General features: G+C 46.3%; 1 protein-coding gene across 4 annotated transcripts in view; it reads right to left on the reverse strand.

Moving 5' to 3' along the window:
* Nucleotides 1-2,800: 2,800 nt before the first annotated feature.
* LSM12 (LSM12 homolog) overlaps nucleotides 2,801-27,554 on the reverse strand; it is a 31,921-nt gene continuing 7,167 nt past the window's right edge. For 2 of the 4 annotated variants that reach the window (XM_055257004.2, XM_055257005.2), the window contains 3 exons: nucleotides 8,004-8,113; nucleotides 5,588-5,714; nucleotides 2,801-4,466 (listed from right to left, as the gene is read on the reverse strand). In XM_055257004.2, coding sequence (XP_055112979.1) covers nucleotides 4,374-4,466; nucleotides 5,588-5,714; nucleotides 8,004-8,113 — 330 coding nt within the window. In that variant the 3' untranslated portion in view covers nucleotides 2,801-4,373. Of the gene's footprint in view, nucleotides 4,467-5,045; nucleotides 5,270-5,587; nucleotides 5,718-6,268; nucleotides 6,362-8,003; nucleotides 8,114-27,554 lie in introns of those variants that run through there. The other 2 variants (XM_055257003.2, XM_055257002.2) reach the window with 2 other exon arrangements.

The following is a 27,554-nucleotide window of genomic DNA, read 5'->3' on the forward strand; positions in this document are numbered from 1 at the left end:
TACCACGCAGGACAGCACACTCAATCTGTGTATGAATGAAATGCCTCTATTTCCTTTACCAGTATGTCTCAACAGGAGAACAGATTTTGAGACACATTCTTAGCTTCAAATATGTCAAGGGGCCTTTACCCTCCTCAATCAGTAGTTCACAGGCTGGAGCCACTGAACTCATATTGAAGTGCTTGAGCAATTTTCAAATTTTCAAAACACCAAACAGAAATCAGCAATGAGCTGCTCAGACTTGAATGGCACAGATTCAGTATCAACTCACTGTGGTAAGGCTGTTTATACAATAATTGGATGCTCTAAATAGCAGTAACTCCAAAGGCGTGTGCACGGTGGTGGCGAGATAATCAGGTGCTGGGTGTAGAGGTGTGTGTGTGTGTATATTTGGGGAGAAAGGAGAACACCCCAAAACAAAGCCAAGGAGACACTGCAAAACTACCGTCCATGCTGCATCATAGATGTAAGCTCTCTGCACCACGCTCTTCCATGGTTCAATATGCTTTCTTTTTTTTTTTTTTTTTTTTTTTTTGAGACGGAGTCTTGCTGTGTCACCCAGGCTGGAGTGCAGTGGCGCGATCTGCAAGCTCCGCCTCCCGGGTTCAGGCCATTCTCCTGCCTCAGCCTCCCGAGGAGCTGGGACTACAGGCGCCCGCCAACATGCCTGGCTAATTTTTTGTATTTTTAGTAGAGACAGGGTTTCACCGTGTTAGCCAGGATGGTCTCGATCTCCTGACCTCGTGATCCGCCCGCCTCGGCCTCCCAAAGTGCTGGGATTACAGGCTTGAGCCACCGCGCCCGGCCTTATGCTTTCAATCTAGGTGGCAATTTCTGCCATTCTCACTAATCTCCCGTGTTCCAGCCTCATTCTGGCAAACAAAAGTGAGCAGTACACATGCCATCACTTTGGAAAGTCCCAGTGCATTAGGAACCCATGAGTGTTAAGCCTCAGGCCTTCTTCTAGCTCTGCTACCACAAGCAGGTGGGGCACATCTAGACAAGTCACTTGGCCTCAGTGGAACTCATTCTCTATTCTGAAAAATACTTTTGAAAATTATAATCAAGGCCAGGTGCGGTGGCTCACGCCTGTAATCCCAGCACTATGGCAGGCCGAGACGGGTGGATCACCTGAGGCTGGGAGTTTGAGACCAGCCTGACCAACATGGAGAAACCCAGTCTCTACTAAAAATACAAAATTAGCCAGGCATGGTGGCACGTGCCTGTAATCCCAGCTACTCGGGGGGCTGAGGCAGGAGAATCGGTTGAACCCAGGAGGCGGAGGTTGCAGTGAGCCGAGATCGCGCCATTGCACTCCAGCCTGGGCGACAAGAGTAAAACTCCATCTCAAAAAAAAATTATAATCAAAAGCATTCCTTAGGCACTCCAAGGAAGGGTTAAGGGGTGAGATCTGTGAGACCGAGGACAGGGCTCCGAGACCCCTACCCCTGCCTGAACCAGATCTGCCCAGGTGCTTTACATATTAGAAAATGCCATCTAAACAAAGCCTTTTTTTTTTTTTTTTTTTTTTAAAAGAGACAGTATCTTGCTGTCACCAGGTTGGAGTGCATCCTAGAGTGCAGTGGTACAATCACAACTCACTGTAGCCTCAACCCCCCTGGCTCAAGTGATCCTCCCACCTCAGTCTCCCAAGTAGTTGGGACTACAGGTATGTACCATCGCATCTGCCTAATTTTTTTTAAACCTGTTTTTTGTAGAGATGGGGGGTCTCACTATGCCATCCAGAATGGTCTTGAGCTCCTGCCTTGGCCTCGCAAAGTGCTGGGACTACAGGCATGAGCTAGTGCACCTGGTCTAAACTAAGGCTTCTAAAGCAAACATGGAACTTCTGGAAATCATCTACTCCAATCTCACCTCCAGATTTAACTATCCAAGGATCAAGCTAACATTTATACTAACATTTACAGAGCACTTTCTAAGTATTAGGCTTTTAAAATATCTTATTAACCCTTCATATCAATCCTAGGAGATGGATATTATTTCCACATTTACAGTTGGGAAATTTAAGGCTAAGAAAGATGAAATGACTCATCCAGGAACAACATGAAGAATGAAGTTATCAAAGCCCTTGTTCTTTCTTCCACACCTCACTGCCTGCCTTTCCAACCACACTAACTCCACCTCCTGAACTGCTTAAAGTTCCACATCATTTTAGCAACTAAAACTAAGGAGTCAAAAGTGCTTCCTGCCAAACCCAGTTGGTACTCACTTCCCCCCCATTTACAGAATTAAGACTAATGGGGGGGGGGGGACAGGAAGATGCGGGACACATGATGAAGAGCTTCCTCCCCAAGACTTGCTGTTTCCCACTAATCACCTCCACTCGTTTCACTGTATCTCTTAGGCTTTCTAGATCTTACAAGGTCTCTTCCCTTCTCCCTCTCTCACCTTCTCTAAGTCTACATTCCCATGTAGGCTAAATCAAAGGCTCAATTCTTTAAATCAAGTTCTGACCAGTGGCAGGTGGATCTGAGAGTTTACTTCTCAGCTCGCCGACCATTTGTGCCTCCAAACAGTCCTGTAACAAATGGTTCTATGTATGTGACTACAGCCTTTTCCCCACACTCCACCTACACACCACTCCAAACCCTGGACCCCCATCTTAAATTACACCCTGCATTATATTTCTTGATGAGTCCATGGGGGTGAAAAGAGAGGGTAAATAGTAGGAAGAAGAGACTCTAAAGGGAAAGGTCAAACCAGACAGACGTACCGTCTTAGGGTACCTTGGATCCTCTCCCCTGGGGCCTCTAAAGGACGCACAAACCTGAGACATGAGTGATGGTTAAAAAAATTTGGGTTTTATTGTTTTTGCTAAATAATACTAAAAAAAAAAATTCATTTTGAAGGCAGGGCTTGAATTATTTAATTTTGATCCATTTATTTAATTAAAAAAAAGGAAGGGGAAAGAGATCATGGCCAAAAAAAATAGTAGTTAACCCCCACCCCACCCCACCCCCAAAGCTCTAGCCAGTCATGTGAGCATCACCCACATCCCACTCAGTGCCTGATATTCGGATGGTGGCATACTCTGCCCCAGGAGACTGCCTGAAGGCACGGGGCAATGGGTACCAATTTTAGCTCTCAGCAGGTTAGTCAACCAGACAAACTGGTGGGCTGAAGTCCAGAAATTCTTTCCAGGTTTTCTGCTCATTGGCTGAGCACATACAAACTGTCATAAGCTTGTAAAATTTAAGGGGAGTTGAGGTGGGGCATAAGAGCAAGAGGGCAGCAGGAGAAGAGAAATTATGGGTCACCCAAGCTTTTTCCTGGGCTAGTGGCTCTGGATATAGATTTAAAGAGAGGTCAGAGTAAATGGACTCTAGGTTTCTTATCAAAGAAAATTATCCCTCAAAGAGGAGCTGAGATGTGCCATGCAAGAGAGTTCTTCCTGCAGAGGCACAGGAGAAAGGGCAGCTGACTCTCTCATGTGGAGAGAGTGGTGAGGAAGTTCTTCCAGTACCATGAAGTAAGACAGGCAGAGGGAGAATCCTGAGGTTTGGGCCAAATGTGAGACTCGTACACACACAGTTAAAGACTAAAAAGCCATCAGGAACCCTCAAAGCCAAATTCTATCTGCACACTGGCTCTACAAAGTTCGCAGCAAGAATCTCTTGCACCAAGTCAAGTTAGTGGCCTAGCTATGATGGATGGTGGGGAGGGCAATACATTTTTATTTTCAGAGGGATGAGGTGGGAAGAACAGCCATGATCTAGTAAAAAGAGACCTGCAAGAAGCAGAAAATATTTAGAGAACATTTTAATATATATTTTCATATATATATTTAAAGTTAAGAAAAATAAAACTAATTCAAGCCATGCCCTGTGCAAAAAAAAAAAAAAGAAAAGAAAAAAAGGAAAAGAAAACAAAAATTTAAAGTGAGACGTTTGCTGCTCTGGTCTCAACTTAAGAATCACAGTCAGCTTGTTACTTTTATTTTGGAAGAAAAGATGTAAAAGTTTCTTTCAATCATTCAGAAGGCAAGTGTAGCCACTTATAAAAACAGAATGGCAGGAACAGACTAGGAAAAGAAAGTCAGAAGTAAAAGGGCAGAGTGGGAAAAGAATTTTCAAAAATAAAATTAACAAGGTGACTGTTCCAGAAGAGGGCTGTGAAAAGGACATGGTGGACCGAAGTCTGTTAGTCAAGTAATGATTCAACTTTTAAATTATTCTCTTGTTCTTTTTTGTTGGGTGTTTTGTTTGTTCAAGTCTAAGATTTGGAAATGCTGACCCTTTGTTAAGAGCCAACAGGACATATAGGATCCCTTCCCTCCCCCGGCCTGCCTCCGCTGAAGCCACCACCAGCGCCTCCTTGGCTGGATGCTGGAAGAGTCCTCCACGTGTACGGACTCAGGATGACAGGGCAGCCTCCTTCTGTGGTTGCTGGGCTTGTGAACGTTGCAGTATCTTTTGGCTTTCCACGTCTCTAAAATGTTTTTCAACCTGAAAAAGACCAGGCAACCCAGGTCACTAAAGGAGATGGGGAAGAAAGGTCTCCCAAACAATCCAACCCAGGTTTCCACAGCCCCATCCTGGCTGTCCAGCCCATGTAATAATATCCAGGCACCTTTGCCCTTGCTGTCTATTGGCCTTCCCAACCACAAGGTAAGCCAGGGCCTCCTGCTTCAGCCACATTTTTTTTTGCATTTTCCACTAAGATTGGCTAGAAGAAGGTGAATCTACAAACTAAACTATAAAATATAATAAGGGGAGATTATCATGACCTAAACTCCTCCTCTCTTCTATACACAAGTAAAAAATGAAAAGCTGGTGGAGGAATTACAGTCTTATCATACCTCCTACATCTACAATGTTGGTCTCCCAATGTTCCTCAGAGGAAAAAAAAAAAGCAGGAGTGTTTTTTAAGTTTAACAAATGCTAAGTCCAGTGACATATGTAGGGTCAGAGACACCGACGGCAACTGATTTATACCAACTAGATCTTCCTAGAAGGGTATCTGCAGCTAAGAAAAACCCAAAATGGGGCCAGGCGTGGTGGCTCATACCTGCAATCCCAGCACTTTGGGAGGCCAAGGTGGGCAGATCACTTCAGGTCAGGAGTTCGAGACCAGCCTGGCCAACATGGTGAAACCCCATCTCTAGCCGGGTGTGGTGGCATACGCCTGTAGTCCCAGGTACTCGGGAGGCTGAGGCAGGAGAATCGCTTGAACCCGGGAGGCGGAGGTTGCAGTGAGCTGAGATCGTGCCACTGCACTCCAGCATGGGCGACAGAGCGAGACTCTGTCTCTAAAAAAGAAAAACTCAATATGGGATGAGAGAAACTGCTCAGGCCCAATACCATGGAACAGTCTTGCTAATTCCAAAAAGCCAGCAAACGACATAGGGTCACCCACTCACTTCATTCCACACCACCCAGTGGTTCCATTCCCACAGGAGTGGCCAAGCAACAGCTGCAGAGCCCCACAGTACGGGGAAGGCAGGGAGCCCAGACAGGGCTGCTAGAGGAGGCAGAGACTGTAGCACAATGTCCTGGTCTGGTGCTAAAGACTGAAGGCCGGAGGAACCATCCTCTCTCCCCTGAAGTCTGAAGGCTCCTTTACTTACTATTTTGCGTACATGGCTCAGTGCACTCCCTTCTTTGCCTTTACAGTTTTCCACTTGATATGGGGGTGTAATAACAACTTCTTCCATGACTACGATGTTTTTTTCTTGCCATTTACAGTCTTTAATGCTGGAAGGAGAAGACAGCAGGCAAAATGTAACCTCTTGGGGGCATCCCACATCTCCTGTCTGATGAATAAATAACTCCAGAAGGCTGATCCCAAGTTCCCAGCTCACCACTCAGCCAACAACTAGATGCCAGCAGCCCATATAGTAGCCAAGAAACATTCCTTGGGTGCCACTGGCTAGAAAAGCAATGAAACTCATGCACATTTATTCTTGGGAGAGCCCAGAAATTGTTACTCTGAAGCATCAGAGACCTGGAGAGTCATAAAAATGTGATGGTGGCCTCAAGAATCCAAACTAAGATAGCAGCCTAGGGCAGAGGCTGGCAAACTTTTTCTCTTAAGGGTCTCTTAACAAACATTTTAGGCTTTGCAGGCCATATCATCTGTTACAACTAGCACTGAGTTCTGCCATAGTTGTACAAAAGTAGCCATGGACAATAGGTAAAACAGATGAGCAGATGTGGCCTGCTGGCACAGTTTGCCAATCATTGGCCTAGGGAGAAATACCACCTTTAGAAAGACAGGAGAACAGGCCAGGCGCGGTGGCTCACATCTGTAATCCCCGTGCTTTGGGAGGCCGAGGCGGGTAGATGGCTTGAGTCCAGGAGTTGGAGACCAGCCTGGGCAATATGGCAAAAACTCGTCTCTACTAAAAATACATACAAAAAATTAGCCGGTAGTGGTGGCATGCGTCTGTAGTCCCAGCTACTCCGGAGGCTGAGGTGGGAGAATCACCTGAGCCGGGGAGATCGAGGCTACAGTAAGCTAAAATTGCACCACTGCACTCTAACCTAGGCAATAAAAGTGAGACCCTGTCTCAAAAAAAAAAAAAGGAAGGCTGGGCGCGGTGGCTCATGCCTGTAATCCCAGTACTTTGGGAGGCCAAAGCGGGCGGATCATGAGGTCAGGAGATCAAGACCATCCTGGCCAACATGATGAAACCCTGTCTCTACTAAAAATACAAAAATTAGCTGGGCGTGGGACTGCGCGCCTGTAGTCCCAGTTACTCGGGAGGGTGAAGCAGGAGAATCACTTGAACCTGGGAGGCAGAGATTGCAGTGAGCCAAGATTGCACCATTGGACTCCAGCCTGGCAACAGAGTGAGACTCTGACTCAAAAAAAGAGAGAGAGAACAAACTCCCCATCTTACTACGATCTATACTCTGACCCTTATCACCCATAATGGGAGCTGCTCTTCAGACTGGCTCTTCTCAATTATCAGACAGTTGGGCACTTGCCAGACTGGGAAAACCCATTCCAGTTCACAACTGGGAAGCCCCAGGGCAGCTGATGCGACTGGGAGTTCCTTCACATACCTGTAAATGTTCAGATACTCACACCATGGCCTCAAACAGCTCTGATGCCAGCTGCCATCTGTGCACCAGATCCAGGGTGGTTAAACAGAGTAACAGATGGCAGTGTGGGGCGCGGGGGAGGGGGGGTGGAGAGGGGTGTCAAATCTTCCAGTTTTTCAGCAGCTAGGGAAGCTAGTGGAGAGTCAAATGACTTCTGCTGTGACAAAATATCTTTTTTTTTTTTTTTTTTGAGACAGAGTTCTGCTCTTGTCACCCAGGCTGGAGTGCAATGCACAGTCTTGGCTCACCGCAACCTCCACCTCCAGGGTTCAAGCAAATCTCCTGCCTCAGCCTCCCAAGTAGCTGGGATTACAGGCATGCACCAACACGCCTGGCTAATTTTGTATTTTTAGTAGAGATGGGGGTTTCACCATGTTGGTCAGGCTGGTCTGGAACTCCCGACCTCAGGTGATCCGCCCACCTCGGCCTCCCAAAGTGCTGGGATTACAGGCTTGAGCCACCGCGCCCGACCAACAAAATGTCTTTTAAGAGGTGGTAAGAAGGTGGCCTGCTCTAACTCCCTGTGTTCATCCCAATCTACACTGGGAAAAGTGATACAGATATAACTTTCCCTTAATAAAAACTGCATCAGCTTTTAAAGGAAGGCACAAAACAACAAAATCAAAGAGAAGAAATCACTAGTTCTAAGTTATGGACTACTAGGTCTAGAAGGGACCGTTAGGGATAATCTAATCCAAAACTAAGTTTTACACACAAGAAACTAAAGACCAGAGAAGACAACTTGTCCATGATTACACTTCTGTGTGGAAGGGGGGCTACAGCACCTGCACCTCTGGATGCCGGTGTATTGCCAATACCCTACCCAGCTTCCCCAGTAGACTTTTAGGAACACAATCACCCAAAAGCCTGCCACCAGACGGCACAACCAGGTAGCATTACCCCAGGACAAAGGACCTCTCTGATCCCCCAACTCACGTCTTGTGAATGGTCTGGAAGAGCTGCTGGCCCTCTAGAGAGACACCAGCACTGATTGCATAGGCCTGGCTCAGCTTCTCCTCCTTCTCTGTCCGTGCTTTGCTGGCAAGCTAGGGTGGAAGAGAGGAAAGAGACTCAGAATAGGATTCATCTTCATTCTTCCCAACAGTCAGGACCTAAGCTGAAAAAAGGAGGCCAGGAAAGACTTGTTTGGACAGATTCTGTTTTCTCAGAAGTGAAAAGTGAAACAAATTTTAAAAATCCACAACATACCTGAAGTTACTGGTATTCCAAGAAAACGTTCCTTCCTTCCTTCTAATATTTACTGCATACCTACCATGTGCCAGACATTCACTATGCTAGGCTAAATACAGCCTGAAGTGGGTGGGGGAGACAGACTATAAACAAGTAACCGAAATCAAGGTAATTTCAGACAGTGATAAGCACTAGGAAGAAAATAAAGCACTTTTAACATTATAGAGTGTGGCTGGGGGACTATGTGATGGCAAATGATGGTCAGAGATTTAAAAATATATACATTTCCCGCCAGAGGTGGCGGCTCATGCCTGTAATCCCAGCACTTTGGGAGGCCGAGGCAGGTGGATCACAAGGTCAGGAGGTCACGACCAGCCTGGCCAAGGTGGTTGAAACCCTGTTTCTACTAAAAACACACACACAAAAAAATTAGCCAGGCGTGGTGGCGGGCTCCTGCAATCCCAGCTACTTGGGAGGCTGAGGCAGAGAACTGCTTGAACCCAGGAGGAGCAGGGTGCAGGGAGCTGAGATCGCGCCACTGCACTCTAGCCTGGGTGACAGGGCAAGACTCCGTCTCAAAAAAACAAACAAAAAATACATATACACATACACATACACACATACCAACACACACACACACACACACACACACACACACACTTCTAACTGGGTGCATCATTGAGGTTGGGAGTTCGAGACCAGCCTGGCCAATATGGTGAAACCCCGTCTCTACTAAAATTACAAAAATTAGCCGGGTGTGGTGGTGCGCGCCTGTAATCCCAGCTACTCAGAAGGCTGAGGCAGCAGAATCACTTGAACCCAGCAGGCAGATGTTGCAGTGTGCCGAGATCATGCTACCGTACTCCAGCCTAGGCAAAGAAGCGAGACTCTGTCTCTTGAAAAAAAAAAAAAAAAAAAATATATATATATATATATATATACACACACACACATACACATACACACACAGAATTTCCATTTCAAAGTGAAAATTAGGATTTACCAGCTGTTGTGCTAGAGCCTCCAGTTTAAAAATTAATACTTACCACACCTTCACAGACCACAATTTGAGACTCTAAAAACTCTTACAGAACCATTATCTGTGCTCACACAGGGAGCCAGGACTCAAGTAAATTTAACCATAAATGCTGTCCACCTTTAACTTCAGCTAAAGGCAACCCTGTCCTGCTTTTGAGAAAAATGAAGAGTCTGAATTCTACGTCATGTCTGTTCCTTCACTGCCCTCTGGTGGAACCATCCACAAACTGATCAAAAGAAAATCTAGTAAAATCTGGTAGTCTACTACAATCTTATAACTTCTACCCTGTCAATCCCTATCACCTCTCCAGCACATTTCTGATCCCCACCCCACACTACTGGTTGCTAGAGATTCCAGAGGTACAAATTTGTTTGAGTGTAAGACAAAACAAATGTGCTAGACAAGGCAGTTAAAACAAATTAAGAGGCCGGGTGCGGTGGCTCATGCCTGTAATCCCAGCACTTTGGGAGGCCGAGGCGGGCAGATCACGAGGTCAAGAGATAGAGACCATGGTGAAACCCCGCCTCTACTAAAAATAAAAAAAAAAAATTAGCCAGGCGCGGCGGCAGGCACCTGTAGTCCCAGCTACTCAGGAGGCTGAGGCAGGAGAATGGCGTGAACCCGGGAGGCGGAGCTTGCAGTGAGCCAAGATCGCACCACTGCACTCCAGCCTGGGCGACACAGCGAGACTCCATCTCAAATAAATAAATAAATAAATAAATAAATAAATAAATAAATAAATAAAACAAATTAAGGGCAAACAATGCATCTTAAAAGTCCAACAAATAATGTGGAGACTCTTCAGACCCATGAACATAAACAGCTGAGTCTAACAATGCTGCAGCCCATGTGCAAACACACGCAAGAACACATAATTTGTCCCCAAACATCAGTTCCTTAAATAAAAAGGGGCACTGGCCGGGCCCAGTGGCTCTCGCCTATAAGCCCAGCACTTTGTGAGGCCGTGGTGGGCGGATCACCTGAGGTCAGGAGTTCGAGACCAACCTGACCAACATGGTGAAACCCCGTCTCTACAAAAAATACAAAAATCAGATGGGTGTGGTGGTGCGCGCCTGTAATCCCAGCTACTCAGGAGGCTGAGACAGGAGAATCGCTTGAACCTAGGAGGCAGGGACTGCAGTGAGCCGAGATTGCGCCACTACACTCCAGCCTGGGCGACAGAGCAAGACTCCATCTCAAAAAAAATGGGGAGACCATACCTATAGCATGTTCCAAAAGTACCTTGATGCTTGGAATCTTCAAACATTTATATTCTGCTTTTACAGTGATCCATCAAACCATAAACCAAGCATAGTTTTTTTTCTTAGGATTGAGTTTCACTCTTGTTGCCCAGGCTGGAGTACAATGGCACGATCTCAGCTCACTGCAACCTCCGCCTCCCAGGTTCAAGCGATTCTCCTGTCTCAGCCTCCAGAGTAGCTGGGATTACAGTTGCCCGCCACCATCCCTAGCTAACTTTTTTTTTTTTCTGAGACACAGTCTCGCTCTGTCACCCAAGCTGGAGTGCAGTGGCGCAAGCTCTGCTCACTGCAAGCTCTGCCTCCCGGGTTCACATCATTCTCCTGCCTCAGCCTCCCAGGTAGCTGGGACTACAGGCGCCTGCCACCACGCCCAGCTAATTTTTTTTGTAGTTTTTTAGTAGAGATGGGGTTTCACCGTGTTAGCCAGGATGGTCTCCATCTCCTGACCTCGTGATCCACCCACCTGGGCCTCTCTAAGTGCTAGGATTACAGGCATGAGCCACCACGCCTGGCCATTTTTTTGTGTTTTTAGTAGAGACAGGATTTCACCATGTTGGTCAGGCCAGTCTCAAACTCCTGACCTCAGGTGATCCACCCGCCTCAGCCTCCCAAAGCGTTGGTATTACAGGCGTGAGCCACCACGCCAGGTTCCAAGCATAGTTTTATAGCAGAGGAAGTAAACCGAGTGACTTAATTCTTTGTTTATAAAATTAAGCACTTTGTCAAGGCTTAGGTTTGACTATGAAAAAGAAGGAGGCCTTCAATTGCCATGGGTATTTTTGTCCTTGCAAGTTTCAAAGACTGTCTTAGGAAGGAGGAGCAGGCGTGAGCACAGAAGGCCAGCTCTTGCTGTCATTTCAGCCTCCCTGGGTAAGAGAGGGAAGAATGGCAAAACTCTGCAGTGATCTGAAGCCAGAGCTCCTTTTTCACAGGATCTCTAGGACATGGAGAGAGACAAATACAGCAGCAATATATATATAATCTTTCAAGACTGGCTACCATTCTGGCCCCACCAGGCTATAACTTTACAGACAAATAAACACACAGGCTGACAGCATTCCAAGCAGTGGCAATCCCAAGTGTAATAAGAAAGCCTTGTAGTTTCTATGGAAAGAGCTGCTGATGATGTATTTTAAGCAGCAACAAGCAACACTTATTCAAGCACCAAAAAAACCCCGGTAACAAGGAGGGGTTTCCTTTTTTTTTTTTTTTTTGAGACGGAGTCTTGCTCTGTGGCCCAGGCTGGTGCAGTGGCGCAATCTCAGCTCACTGCAGCCTAAAGAGGAGTTTCCCTGAATCTTGCTTTCCAAACAATGCCTTAAGAAAATCTGAAGTCGGCCAGCGCTGTGGCTCACGCCTGTAATCCCAGCATTTTGGGAGGCTGAGGCAGGAAGACCACTTGAGCCCAGTAGTTACAGACCAACCTGGGTAACATAGTGGGACCCTGTCTCCATTTAAAAAAAAAAAATCTGAAGTCTTCAAGGAAAGAAGGAAAAACTGGAGGGTGGCAGAGCTCCTGGGAAGCATCTAGTGGTCAGGCTGGCATTTACCTTATAAGCAGGCTGGAAGATCTCACTTTGAAACCTCAATCCCCTTTAAAAACGTTTATTCCTGAAAATCCAAATCATCTCCGAATGCTGGGTCAGAGAAAGCTGCTTCTATAAAGCTTGTGTTGACTAGATAGTCTGAACGCTCAAAGAGTAAAATGTCGTTGTCACCTACATAGCAGCTTAAAAACATAACATCACCCCATTTAGTAAGAGACAAGAGTTGGCTCAGGAAACCAGGCATCTATGCAGAATGTTTAAGAATGGAACTGACAAATTAAGCTAGAGAAGGGGAGAAAAAAAAGCTGGAAGAAGAGCCACTTGAATTTTTGCCAGAGAGAAAATAAAATGGATATAAATCTCAGCCAGAAGTGATTCTTTAGACAGGCTGAGTAACAATGACACACTGGTTATAGAACAATGATTTCAAAATACACCCCCCACCCCCGCCAAAATACCAGTTGTGCAAGTGCAATCTCCCCTAAAGGCTCCAAAAGCAAAGGAGAATGGACAATTCTCTATTTCAATTCTAATGCAAACATCCCAAATGCTAAATGATGTAAGGGATCACTTGGAAAAGTCAGCAGAAATGACTGTAAGCTGACTGTATGTATTTTCAGTTTGCCCCCAATATACTCAACCTACAGTAATGCTTTAGGGATCTGGAATCAGCTACACGGATCTGCTTTTACCAGGAAGCTGTACAAATGGGATAAAATCTCCTAGAGAGAACCCCATCAATTAGGGGTCCCCATCAATGTGGGAGACCGCTCTCAATAAAAGAAACTAGAAGTGTTTCCTTTTCTCAAAATTGGGGGTGGGGAGAGAGAGATTACCTTGCCCTTTTTTGTCATGAAAACTCATGCAGAACATGAATATGCCTTCTTTTGTAAAGCAAACGATTATCACTCTACCCTCAATTTAGCTGCTGTACAAATCTAAATTTTCCCACTTATTTTTGCAAATGACTATACACCTATAAATGGCCCAATTATTCCAAGTTAGTAAGTTTATGGTTTTTGCCAAACCACTGGAGAGAACCAATAAAAGCTGCCCTCAGTAGAGAAAGTGTAGAATGTGCCCTTTAGACTTGGGAGGGCCACCAAGATTACTTTTTAAAATCTATTTCTTTTTTTTTTGAGACGAAGTCTTGCTCTGTCGTCCAGGCTGGAGTGCAGTGGTGCGATCTCGGTTCACTGCAACCTCCGCCTCCCAGGTTCAAGCAATTCTCCTGTCTCAGCCTCCCAAGTAGCTGGGATTACAGGTGCCCACCACCACACCCGGCTAATTTTTGTATTTTTAGTAGAGACAGGTTTCACCATGTTGGCCAGGCTGGTCTCGAACTCCTGCCCACGTGATCTGCCCGCCTCAGCCTCCCAAGGTGCTGGGATTATAAGCATAAGCCATCATGCCTGGCCTTCAATCTATTTCTATAGTTTTTCCTTTACTAGATATTTCATATAAATGGAACCATATAATATGTTGATTTCTTTTTTTTTTGAGACGGAGTCTTGCTCTGTCGCCCAGGCTGGAGTGTAGTGGCGCAATCTCGGCTCACTGAAAGCTCCGCCTCCCGGGTTCACGCCATTCTCCTGCCTCAGCCTCTCTGAGTAGCTGGGACTACAGGCGCCCGCCACCACGCCCGGCTAATTTTTTGTATTTTTAGTAGAGACGGGGTTTCACCGTGGTCTCGATCTCCTGACCTCGTGATCCACCCGCCTCGGCCTCCCAAAGTGCTGAGATTACAAGCGTGAGCCACCGCACCCGGCCTAATATGTTGATTTCTATAGTTTTTCCTTTACTAGATATTTCATATAAATGGAATGATACAATGTGTTGACTTATGTCTCTGGCTTCTTCCACTTAGCATATTTCTGAGGTTCATGTACCAATAGTTTTTTAAATTGCTAGGTAGCATTCCACTATGAGGATATAGTTCTACCTTTATATATTCATTCACTAGTTGATGGACAGTTGATCAAAATCTGAATTGTTTCCAGTTTTGTTGTGTTTTCTGAAACAGAGTCTCACTCTATCACCCAGGCCAGAATGCAATGGCACAATTTCAGCTCACTGCAACCTCCACCCACTGGGCTCATGCAATCCTCCCACCTCAGCTTCCCAAGTAGCTGGGACCACAAACGCACACCACCACACCCGGCTAAGTTTGTGTATTTTTTTGTAGAGATGAGGTTTCACTGTGTTGCCCAGGATGGTCTTAAACTCCTGAGCTCAAACGATCCACCCACCTTGGCCTCCTAAAGTGCTGGGATTACAGGTGTGAGCCACCCTACCCGGCTGTTTCCAGTTTTTGGCAGCAGTCACACACAAGTCTTTGTGTATGTAAAAGTAAAAACATTTTACTTTTTAAAAATAAATTACATTTTACTTTTTAAAAGTAAAAAGTCGCCGGGCGCGGTGGCTCACGCTTGTAATCCCAGCACTTTGGGAGGCCGAGGCGGGTGGATCACGAGGTCAGGAGATCGAGACCACAGTGAAACCCCGTCTCTACTAAAAATACAAAAAATTAGCCGGGCGTGGTGGCGGGTGCCTGTAGTCCCAGCTACTCGGAGAGGCTGAGGCAGGAGAATGGCGTGAACCCGGGAGGCGGAGCTTGCAGTGAGCTGAGACTGCGCCACTGCACTCCAGCCTGGGTGACAGAGCGAGACTCCGTCTCAAAAAAAAAAAAAAAAAGTAAAAAGTCTCTGTGTGTGGACATGTTTTTACTTTTTTGGGTAGATACCTAACAGTAGAATTTCTGGGTCATATGGTAAGTGTATGTTTAATTTTTAAAGTAATTGTTTTCCTGCTAGTGAAGTTTCCTTAAAAACAAAACAAAAGGGCCAGGTGCAGTGGCTCACGCCTGTAATCCTAGCACTTTGGGAGGCCGAGGCGGGTGGATCACAAGGTCAGGAGATCGAGACCATCCTGGCTAACACGGTGAAACCCCGTCTCTACTAAAAATGCAAAAAATCAGCCGGGCGTGGTGTCGGGCGCCTGTAGTCCTAGCTACTCGGGAGGCTGAGGCAGGAGAATGGCGTGAACTCGGGAGGCAGAGCTTGCAGTGAGCTGAGATAGCGCCACTGCACTCCAGCCTGGGTGACAGAGCCAGACTCCGTCTCAAAAAAAAAAAAAAAAAAAGGAACTGTCAAATTGTCTTCTTTTTTTTTTTTTTTTTTTTTTGCTGGAGTGCAATGGGGCGATCTCAGCTCACTGCAACCTCCGCCTCCGGGGTTCAAGTGACTCTCCTACCTCAGTCTCCCGAGTAGCTGGGATTACAGGTGCCCGCCACCACGCCTGGCTAATTTTTTGTATTTTTAGTAGAGATGGGGTTTCACTATGTTGGCCAGGCTAGTCTCGAACTCCTGACCTCGTGATCCACCCGACTCGACCTCCCAAAGTGCTGGGATTACAGGCATAAGCCACAGCGCCCGGCCCTAATGTTTGATAGTTCTAAATCAGCCACCTACTCACCAACACTGGGTACTGTTAGCCTTTCTGATCTCAGCCATTTTAGCAGAAGTATAGCAGTTTCACACTGTGGTTTTCACTTGTACTTCCCTTTATGTCTAATGATATCAAGCATCTTATGAGCTTATTTGTAATTACTGTATCTTCTCTGATACAGTATTCAAAGCTTTTGCCCATTTTTAATTGGACTGTCTTTTTTTTGAGACGGAGTCTTGCTCTGTCACCCAGACTGGAGTGTAGTGGCACCATCTCAGCTCACCACAACCTCTGCCTCCCAGGTTCAAGCAATTCTCCTGCCTCAGCCTCCAGAGTAGCTAGGACTACAGGCCCCCCGCCACCACGCCCAGTTAATTTTTGTATTTTTAGTAGAGACGGGGTTTCACCATGTTGGCCAGGCTGGTCTCGAACTCCTGACCTCAGGTAATTCACCTGCCTCGGCCTCCCAAAGTGCTGGGATTACAGGCATGAGCCACCATGCCCAGCCTGGATTGTCTTATTATCATTATTATTTTCTTTTTTGAGATAGGTCTTGCTCTGTTGCCCAGGCTGGAGTGTACTGGCACAATCATGGCTCACTGCAGCCTTGACCTCCTTGGCTAAAGCAATCCTCCCACCTCAGCCTCCCAAGCATCTGGAACCACAAGCAAGGACCACTAATGCCTGGCAGGTTTTTTTTTTTGTTTTTTTTTTTCTAATTTTATGTAGCGATGGGGTCTCCCTATGTTCCCTAGGCTAGTCTCAAAACTCCTGATCTCAAATCATCCTCCCACCTCAGCCTCCCAAAGTGCTGGAATTATAGGCATAAACCACCATGGCCAGGCTGCCTTATTAAGAGTTCTTGGCTGGGCGTGGTCATTCACACCTGTAATCCCAGCACTTTGAGAGGCTGAGGAAGGCAGATCACTTGAGCCAGGGGTTCAAGACCAGTGTGGACAACATAGTCAGACAGTGTCTGTATTAAATACACACACACACACACACACACACACACACACACACAAATATTCTGGACACAAGTGCTCTACAAGATACATGTTTTGCAAATTATTTCTCCCAGTCTATGGCTTGTCTTTTCATTTTCTTTATGCAGCAAAACATAGAAAAATTTTTTCCAGGCCAAGGGCAGTGGCTCATGCCTGTAATCCCAGCACTTTGGGAGGCCAAGGCAGGCACATCACTTGAGCCCAGGAGTTCGAGACCAGCCTGGTCAACATAGCGAAACCCCATCTCTACAAAAATTACAAACATTAGCCGGGCACAGTAACATGCACCTGTAGTCCCATCTACTTGAGAGGCTGAGGCAGAGGAATTGCTTGAACCCGGGAAGCGGAGGTTTCAGTTAGCCGAGCTTGCACCACTGCACTCTAGCCTGGGTGACAGACAGAGACTCCATCTCAAAAAAAAAAAAGGTAACCATAAAAATTCAATGACTATCACCCATACTACACCCATTTTCAATGCAAACATGCTAGCTGCTGGCCTCACTACGAATCAGTTAGAAGCACTAACTGGTTAGCATCTCAAAGAATAAAAAGCACCAAGTTTAAGAACACACTGGGTTCAGGCAAACCAAGAAGCATAAACTTACAAATATTTGTTGTTAATGTGCATATGGCTTACTTGAAATCACTGCACATGACAATCTGTGCTTACCTGGCTCTCCTTTCTCTTTTTTTTTTTTTTTTGAGACGGAGTCTCGCTCTGTCACCCAGCTGGAGTGCAGTGGCGCGATCTCGGCTCACTGCAAGCTCCGCCTCCCGGGTTCACGCCATTCTCCTGCCTCAGCCTCTCCGAGTAACTGGGACTACAGGCACCCACCACCATGCCCGGCTAATTTTTTGTATTTTTAGTAGAGACGGGGTTTCACCATGGTCTCGATCTCCTGACCTCGTGATCTGCCCGCCTCGGCCTCCCAAAGTGCTGGGATTACAAGCGTGAGCCACTGCGCCCGGCCTGGCTCTCCTTTCATTCTGCATGATTCCCAGTGAAAACACAGTCCTTGTATACTAACCAGTGCTTCCTCCTGTGCCCGTTTTATATATAGCACCTTGATGTGGGCAAAGGAGAAAAGTATATGCATTCAATATCAAAGCACATCAATATTAAAAGGCTTCTAGTCCAGGTGCAGTGGCTCATTCCTATACTCCCAGCACTTTGGGAAGCCAAGGCAGGAAGATCACTTGAGGCCAGGAGTTCAGGCCAGCCTGGCCAACTTTATGAAACCCCGTCTCTACTGGGTTAGAGCCACGCATGGTGGTGTGCACCTGTAGTCCCAGCTACTTGGGAGGCTAAGGCAGGAGAATCGCTTGAACCCGGGAGACGGAGGCTGCAGTGAGCTGAGCTTGTGCCACTGCACTCCAGCCTGTGTGACAGAGACTCTGCCTTAAAAAAAACAAAACAACAACAACAAAAACCAGCTTCTAATCATGACTGATGCTGGGTAACCCTTATTTTTGTTTGTTTGTTTGTTTTTAAGAGACAGGGTATCACTCTTCTGCCCAGGCTGGAGTGCAGGGGCATGATCCTAGCACAATGCAGCCACAAACTCCTGGGCTCAAGTGATCTTCCCACCTCAGCCTACTGAGTAGCTGAGACTACAGGTGTGTGCCACCACACCCAGCTACTTTTTTTTATTTTTGTAGAGACGGGGTCTTGCTATATTGCCCAGGCTGGTCTTGAACTTCTGGCCTCCAGCAATCCTCCCGCCTCAGCCTCCCAAAGTGCTGGGATTAAATGCATGAGCCACCACGTCCCACAAGTGAGTGATTTAATGAACACCAAGGACACACATCTCGTCTGCACGCAGTGACGTGGAAGGAAAAGGGAGGAGCCAAAAGAACAAAATCCAAGCAATATGCACTTCATTTTGTTATTCAGTCACCAGCTGGGCCATCTTATTTCCACATGCCCAGACCAGGAAGGCACAGGTGCCGTGGGGAATCCAAAGGGATTCCTACTACAAGTATTTAACAGGCTGAGACAGCTGATACAACAAGGGAAACAGAGAAGCCAGAGAGGAGCCTGCTGGGTGTGACCTACTGACTCTAATGAGCCACTCTCAGTTTGTCTTCTCTGTGTATTTGGGTCTTCCAACCAGCTGCCCTCACAGAGGGCTTAGGAAACACTGCAACTGCTGCCCGGAACTGCTTGTGACGCCTGCAAGCCTGGTGGGTGTCAAGGGATGGCAGACCAGAGTGGCTAAGAACAACTGTTATCGTAAGGGCCCTTGCATGTTCCCTATGTTTTGAATCTGGGGTAGGCTCTTGGAAAGCCTTCATTCTTTTTCTTTTTATTTTTTTGAGACGGAGTTTCTCTCTTGTTGCCCAGGCTGGAGTGCAATGGCGCGATCTCAGCTCACTGCAACCTCCACCTCCCAGCTTCAAGCGATTCTCCTGCCTCAGCCTCCCAAGTAGCTGGGGTTACAGACATGTGACACCATGCCCAGCTAATTTTTGTATTTTTTTTTTTTTTTAGTAGAGACGGGGTTTTGCCATGTTGACCAGGCTGGTCTCGAACTCCTGACCTCAGGTAATCCACACGCCTCAGCCTCCCAAAGTGTTGGGGTTACAGGCATGAGCCACCGCACCCGGCCAAAGCCTTTATTCTTAGCTAGCAACAAACAGGCTCTCAAAAATATATCTTCCAAATATCAGCATCCCCAGGACAACTGTTCCTAGCTGAAAGCTTGTGCCTGAACATTTCTTTTTTCTTTCTTTTTTTTTTTTTTTTTTTTTGAGATGGAGTCTCGCTTTGTTGCCCAGACTGGATTACATTGGCGTGATCTAGGCTCACTGTAACCGCCACTTCCTGGGTTCAAGTGATTCTCCTGCCTCAGCCTCCAGAGTAGCTGGTATTACAGGCACATGCCACCACAACCAGCTAATTTTTGTAGTTTGAGAAGAGATGGGGGTTTCACCCTGTTGGCCAAGCTAGTCTCGAACTCCTGACCTCAAGTAATCTGCCTGCCTCAGCCTCCCAAAGTGCTGGAATTACAGGTGTGAGCCCCCGTGCCCAGTGTGTCTGAACATTTCTAATAAAATACTGTTCCTGGACAGGCGTGGTAGCTCACACCTATAACTCCAGCACTTTGGGAGACAGGTGGGTGGATACTTTGAGCTCAGGGGTTTGAGACCAGCCTGGGCAACATGGCAAAACCCTGTCTCTACAAAAAAATTTTTAACAAATTAGCTGGGGGGCTGGGCATAGTGGCTCACGCCTGTAATCCCAGCACTTTGGGAGGCTGAGGTGGGCAGATCACGAGGTCAAGAGATCGAGACCATCTTGACCAACATGGTGAAACCCCCTCTCTACTAAAAATACAAAAATTGGCTGGGAGTGATGGCTCACGCCTGTAATCCCAGCACTTTGGGAGGCAGAGGAAGGCAGATCACGAGATCAGGAATTCGAGACCAGCCTGGCCAATATGGTAAAACCCCGTCTCTACTAAAAATACAAAAAGCCAGGCGTGGTGGTGGGCACCTGTAGTCCCAGCTACTGCTGAGGCAGGAGAATCGCTTGAACCTGGGAGGCGGAGGTTGCAGTGAGCCAAGATCGTGCCACTGCTCTTCAGCCTGGCGACACAGCGAGACTCCATCTCACAAAAAAAAAAAAAAAAAAAAAAAAAAACACAAATTAGCTGGGTGTGATGGCACACTCCTATGGTCCCAGCTTCTTGGGAGCCTAGCTTGTGCCTGGGAGGAGGAGGTGGCAGTGAGGTGAGATTGCACCACTGCACTTCAACCTGAGTGACATAGTTAAGACCTTTTCTCGGGGGGAAAAAAAAAAAAAAAAAAAAAAAAAAATATATATATATATATATATATATATATATATATATATATATACTGTTCCCTACAAATTGGACAGTTAGGAACTAAAAAAATACAGTACTCTACTTGAAGTTCTGTCCTAGAATACATAAGAGTAAATAAATAACAATGAATCAAAATATTGAATCAGGCCAGGATTGGTGGCTCATACCTGTAACCCTAACACTTTAGGAAGCCAAGACAGGAGGATGGCTTGAGTCCAGGGGTGCAAGACCAGACTGGGCAACATAGCAAGGCCCCTGACTCTACCAAAAAAAATGTTAGGCCAGGCACAGTGGTTCACACTTATAATCCCAGCACTTTGAGAGGCCGAGGCGGGTGGATCACTTGAGGTCAGGAGTTCAAGACCAGCCTGGCCAACATGGTGAAACCCCATCTCTACTAAAAATACAAAAATCAGCTGGGTGTGGTGGCATGTGCCTGTAATCTCAGCTACTTGGGAGGCTGAGGCAGGAGAATTGTTTGAACCGGGGAGGCGGAGGTAGCAGTGAGCCAAGATCGTGCTACTGCACTCCAGCCTGGGTGACAGCAAGACTCCATCTTACAAAAAATTTAAAAAGTTTAAATTAGCCAGGCACGGTGGTGCACGCTTGAGCCAAGGAGGTCGAGGCTGCAGTGAGCTATGATCATGTCACTGCATCCCAGTCTGGGCAACAGAGCAAGTCCCTATGTCTAAATTAAAAAAACAAAACAAAACAAAACAAACAAACAAAAAAAAACCTGAGCCCAGCCTGGGCTTAACAGTGAGACCCTGTTTCTACAAAAAATAAAATTTAAAAAAATCAGCCAGGTGTATTGGCATGCACCTGTAGTCTCAGCTACCTGAAAGGCTGAAGTGGGAGGATCGCTTGAGCCCAGGATGTCAAGGCTGCTGCAAGCCGTGTTGGAACCACTGCACACTAGGCTGGACAACAGAGCAAGAACTTGTCTTTAAAGAAACAAACAGGCCGGATGCGGTGGCTCACACTTGTAATCCCAGAACTTTGGGAGGCTGAGGCGGCGGATCATGTGAGGTCAGGAGTTCGAAACCAGCCTGCCCAACATGGTGAAACCCCATCTCTACTAAAATTACAAAAATTAGCCGGGCGTGGTGGCGGGTACCTGTAATCCCAGCTACTTGGGAGGCTGAGGCAGGAGAATCGCTTGAACCCGGGAGGTGGAGGTTGTAGTGAGCTGAGACCGTGCCATTGAACTCCAGGCTGGGCAACAAGAGTGAAACTCCGTCTTAAAATATGTATATATATTTATATAAATAAATAATCTATTTATATTTTATATAAATATATTTTTTATATAACTTTATATAATAAATAAATAAATAAATCACCACTCCAGCCTGGACAAGAGCAAAACTCTGTCTTAAAAATATAAATAAATAAATAAATAAAGTGTTACATGCTGTCTGAAAAATAAATACTGTTCTTTAATAGTCTCTTCCCTCCTTTTTGAGAACTAACAACCTCCAGTTCAGCTCAACAGAAAAGCATCAAGTTCTAAATTGCAGAGGTGGACAAACTGAGCACTCCCAATTCAACTTGATCCCTTTTCTCTTCCTTCCCTTTCTCTGAATAATTGCCATTTATTTTTCAAGCCCCTCCTCCACTGTCACATCTCAAGTGTCTTCCCTAAAATGCTCACTACTCTATACCAAGGGTTGGCAAACAGCCTCCTGTGGGCCAAATTCAGCCAACCACTTGTCTTAGATAAGTTTCATTGGAACACAGCTATGCCCATTTGTTTACACGTTGTCTAGGGCTGCTGTGCTACAAGGGCAAGGTCGAGTAGATGTGACCAAGACCATACGGCCAATACAGCCTAAAAGACTTACTATCTGGCCCTTTACATATTGTTATCACTAAGTTAAATGCTGCTGTCCCTCACCACTCCCAACAAATGTGAGACTCTGGAGGGCAAGAGCAGTGTTTTAATCATCCTGGCATTTCCCAGCACCTTGAAGGGAGAGAACGCAAGAGAGAAGACAGAAAAAAGGAGAAGAAACAATGACTATTAGAGATTCAGAGGACCAGTCACAAAACAGTTCCCAGAGGTCACACATTCATTAATAGCACAGTTGGAAAAACACTGCTGTCCTTCAAACTCCCTATATCTTATTCCACAATACTTTTAGCATAATGTGTAGATCCTTTAATTTTCCAGCTCAGGTAGAATTTGCTTCAATCTCCAGGGTAGTTTCTGATATTTACCTGAGCTAGTCTTAAAATTCCATTGCCAGAATTTGACTCTACCACTTGTTTGGTTCCCCTACCCCACCCCAAGCCCGTTCTCTGACAGAAAAAGTTTTAGTTAGAATACCCTTCTCTTAATACTGGAGGAATTACCACCACTGACCCACCCTAATGTCCTTATTTTGAACTGTCTCCACTCAAGGGTAGGGTGCAGAGGTGGCTGCAACAACACACCTATGGCACAACTCTTCCAGACTCACCTGGGCTCAACAATTTATCTTTTCAGGAGGACAACAATTCTATTCCCCACTTCCATGTCCTATGAGGCCAAGAAGGTCCCCTTGGGAACTAAACTCTTGGCTTAACAAGAGCCCCACTGTGTCAGCAGACTGCCATGCGCTATAACCTGAACTGAGTCATGAGTTTCAGTCTGCAGCACTGTACCCCCATCATGATTCTGTCAGGTTGACCCCAAAGATTGAATGCCATTGAATCTGACTTCAAAAAGCCAATGGGTTTTGTTGTTGTTGTTTTTAGACAGGGTCTCACTCTGTCACCCAGGCTGGAGTACAGTGGCATGACTGCAGCTCACTGCAGCCTTGACCTTCCCAGGTTCAAGTGATCCTCCCACCTCAGTCTCCAAAGTAGCTGGGACCACAGGCACACCACCACACCTGGCTAATTTTGTATTTTTTGTACAGACAGGATCTATGTTGCCCAGGCTGGTCTTGACCTCCTGGCCTCAAGCAATCTACCCACCTCAACCTCCCAAAGTGCTGGGACTATAGGTGTGAGTCACCACACCCACCAAGTCGGTGATTTTTAAAATGGCAATAAATTATTCCACCTTTCTGACCCATTTGACACCACTCACTACTTAACATGCCCCTGCCACTCAGCAGTGATGGGATCTTCCTCTCCATCTCCCACCTGTATCTTCATGACGCTTCTATGATGAAACAGCTATCTGCTCAAAGCCAGGTGCAAGTTTTACCCATGGACTCTCACCAGGGACTGTGGCCTTGGCGACATTTTCTTTTTCTTTTTTTTTTTTAATTTTGAGACAGAGTCTCACTCTGTCGCCCAGGCTGGAGTGCAGTGGTGCAATCTCGGCTCACTGCAACCTCTGCCTCCCGGGTTCAAGTGATTCTCCTGTCTCAGCCTCCCAAGCAGCTGGGACTACAGGCGTGTGCCACCATGCCCGGCTAATTTTTCATTTTTAGTAGAGTATTTTTCTATTTTTAGTATTTTCACCATATTGGCCAGAGTTCAAGACCACCTTGGCCAAGATGGTGAAACCCCGTCTCTACTAAAAATACAAAAATTAGCCAGGTATGGTGGCCGATGCCTGGAATCCCAGCTACTCCGGAGGCTGAGGTAGGTTGAACCTGGGAGGCAGAGGTTGCAGTGAGCCGAGATAGCGCTACTGCACTCCAGCCTGGGAGACAGAGGGAGACTCTGTCTCAAAAAAAAAAAAAAAAAAACCAAAATAATAATAATAATAATAATAATACATAAAGTCGAAGTTTCCAAGAACCTATCAACGACGTTAAGTGAGAGCCTAGTGTAATGGCATAAATATTCTATGGGCCCTTTGTCACACTGCCCTCCTTCCCCTGCCTTATCTCATTCTATAATTCAATGAGCATTAGTTAGCTACAATAAAAAAATCTGGGCCGGGCACGGTGGCTCACGCCTGTAATCCCGGCACTTTGGGAGGCCGAGACGGGCGGATCGTGAGGTCAGGAGATCGAGACCATCCTGGCTAACACGGTGAAACCCTGTCCCTACTAAAAATACAAAAAAATTAGCCAGGCGTAGTGGCAGGCGCCTGTAGTCCCAGCTACTCAGGAGGCTGAGGCAGGAGAATGGCGTGAACCCAGGAGGCGGAGCTTGCAGTGAGCCCAGATCACGCCACTGCACTCCGGTCTGGGCGACTGAGCGAGACTCTGTCTTAAAAAAAAAAAAAAAATAGCCGGGCGCGGTGGCTCACGCTTGTAATCCCAGCACTTTGGGAGGCCGAGGCGGGCGGATCACGAGGTCAGGAGATCGAGACCACAGTGAAACCCCGTCTCTACTAAAAATACAAAAAATTAGCCGGGCGTGGTGGCGGGCGCCTGTAGTCCCAGCTACTCGGAGAGGCTGAGGCAGGAGAATGGCGTGAACCCGGGAGGTGGAGCTTGCAGTGAGCCGAGACTGCGCCACTGCACTCCAGCCTGGGCGACAGAGCGAGACTCCGTCTCAAAAAAAAAAAAAAAAAAAAAAAAAAAAAAAAAAAAAAAAATAATAATAATAACAATTTGGAGACATTAACATCTGCCAAGTCTAATGACTTTAAAGACTGATCTACTTGGTTCATTCCTAAGTCCTTTCTACTAGACTGCCCTGCCCCTGACCACAGAACATAGATGTTTTTCTTTACTTAGGAACATTACCTAGGGGCTGGGCCAGTGGCTCATGCCTGTAATTCCAACACTTTGGGAAGCCGAGGAAGGAGGATTGCTTGAGCCCAGGAGTTAGAGACCATCCTGGGCCACATAGTAAGACCCTGTCTCTACAAAAAAACACTAGGCCGGGCGCGGTGGCTCACGCCTGTAAACCCAGCACTTTGGGAGGCCAAGGCGGGCAGATCACGAGGTCAGGAGTTCGAGATCAGCCTCGTCAACATGGTGAAACCCCGTTTCTACTAAAGATACAAAAAATTAGCCAGGCATGGTGGTGCACGCCTGTAATCCCAGCTACTTGGGAGGCTGAGACAGGAGAATTGCTTGAACCTAGGAGGCAGAGGTTGCAGTGAGCCAAGATCACGGCACCATTGCACTCCAGCCTGGGCGACAGGGCGAGACTCCATCTCAAAAAAGAAAGAAAAATTAGCCAGGTGTGGTGGTTTGTGCCGGTAGTCCCAGCTACTTGGGAGGCGAGGTAGAAAGATCATTTGAGCGAACCCTGGAGGTTGAGGCTGCAGTGAGCTGTGACTGCATCATTTGCACTCCAGCCTGGGCACAGTGCGAGACTAACTAAAAAGAAACAAAACAACTACCCAGGTGTGGTGATGGGAGCTTGTAGTCGACTCCAGCTACTCAGGAAGCTAAGGTGGGCAGATCACTTGAGCCTATGAGCCAGAAGTTTGAAGCTGCAGTGAGTTATGATCATGCCACTGCACTCTAGCCTGGTCAACAGAACGAGACTATATCTCTAAAAAACAGAACAAATACACACATACACACACACACGAAACATAACTTAGCATTATACATTATTTAGGGTACTTCATGTCGCCAAACTATGAGTTCCTTGGGCTAAGCACAAAGTAATAGAAAAACAGGGGACTTGGTCAGGTGCAGTGGCTCACGCCTGTAATCCTAACACTTTAGGAGGCCGAGGCAGGTGGATTATCTGAGGTGAGGAGTTCAAGGCCAGCCTGGTCAACACGGCAAAACCCCGTCTCTACTAAAAATACAAAAATTAGCCAGGCGTGGTGGCAGCGGGTGCCTGTAATCCCAGCTACTCAGGAGGCTGAGGCAGGAGGATCGCTTGAACCCAGGGGGCGGAGGTTGCAATGAGCCGAGATCACACCGGGCAATGGACTGAGACCCTGTCTCAAAAAAAAGAATTCCCCCTACTGCAACTCTACTGTCCTCTCCCAAGCTTCCTCTTACATGCTACTGCTGGAGATAGAAATAAAGACTTCTTAGCCTGAAGTGAACTATCAATCGAAAGCAAAACAGGTCAATTTCCAAGAAGTTGCTAGTTTATACCTTCCCTAGTTGGGCTATTATTAAGTATTTCCTGTATAAGCCCTTCTCTTCCATTTCCTCCTAGGTCAGAGTCAATAAATATCCGGTTTTTATCAACAGGTTTAATTAAGCAGATCACTTACTATGTCAGCAAGATGAGCTAATATGTGATGATACCTTTCACTAAAGTTAGAGTAGACAAGTAGTGCTTCTCCAGACTGCAAGCATCTGAAACTTCAACAATTTTCTTCCAGACATCCCAGAGTACGTTAGTTCCCTTCCACATGCTTAAATGATCCTCCATCTTAAGAAAAACTCAAGTCCGTGCTCTTAAAAATGAGACAAACTTTTCACGTCATTCATGCAACATGTTAATAGCTGCCCAAAATAGCTGTTTTCAGCAATAGCCCAACAGGCTCTCTCTAATTCTAAGTCAATCTCCAAAGAGGAATCGCAAAGCATCCTAAAAGGTTGATTTCAAGGGAAAGCCAATATAGCTTACTCATAAACATCTCTGCAAACGGAAGAATGAATAAACGAAATCCAAAGATAACCCTCCAACCTAATTTTAGTTTTTAGTTTCTGACTCCTCTTCCCAGCAAACCTTTTTCAAGATTTGGCAAGCAGGCCACAGAGTAAGAAAAGGAAAGATTTCTGGTGTTCCCCAAGCTATTACTTCCTGCTGCTTTCCTCAAAGAGTGGGTAATCAGCTAGTTTACAACAATGCTAGTAAACAAGGAAAACTGACCAGCAAAAAAGCAAAACCCTAAAGGCAAAGATAATCCACAAACTAACCAAGAGCTATTTCTACCTGAGGTCAAATATAAGAAGAGAACTGCTTCTTAACAGCTCCCACTTAACAGTCCCACCCACACTACCCCACCCCCTCTAAATGGTGGCACTTGATGGTCACAAGAGCCAACTTTCTAACTTCAGAAAATCATCTCTCTTTCAGATCTTTACTACTCACTAAAGATCTAGTGACAGACTTATCATACCCTATAAACACTAATAAATAACTCAGAGCCTATTTGGTTCTTTAACATACTAGGAATAATGCTGGGTACATGTGGGCAGCAAGCCACCCAGGCGCCGAGGCAAGAGACCGAGGACACGAGCTGTTCCAGTATAATAAAACATAAAACAAGAATAGTCATACCAGATATAGATCTTAGATATTATATATATCATTAATCATTAGTTGGTAGTAATTACTCTTTATCCC

The sequence above is a fragment of the Symphalangus syndactylus genome, chromosome 20 (assembly GCF_028878055.3).
Source record: "Symphalangus syndactylus isolate Jambi chromosome 20, NHGRI_mSymSyn1-v2.1_pri, whole genome shotgun sequence".
In the NCBI taxonomy this organism is placed as follows: Eukaryota; Metazoa; Chordata; class Mammalia; order Primates; family Hylobatidae; genus Symphalangus; species Symphalangus syndactylus.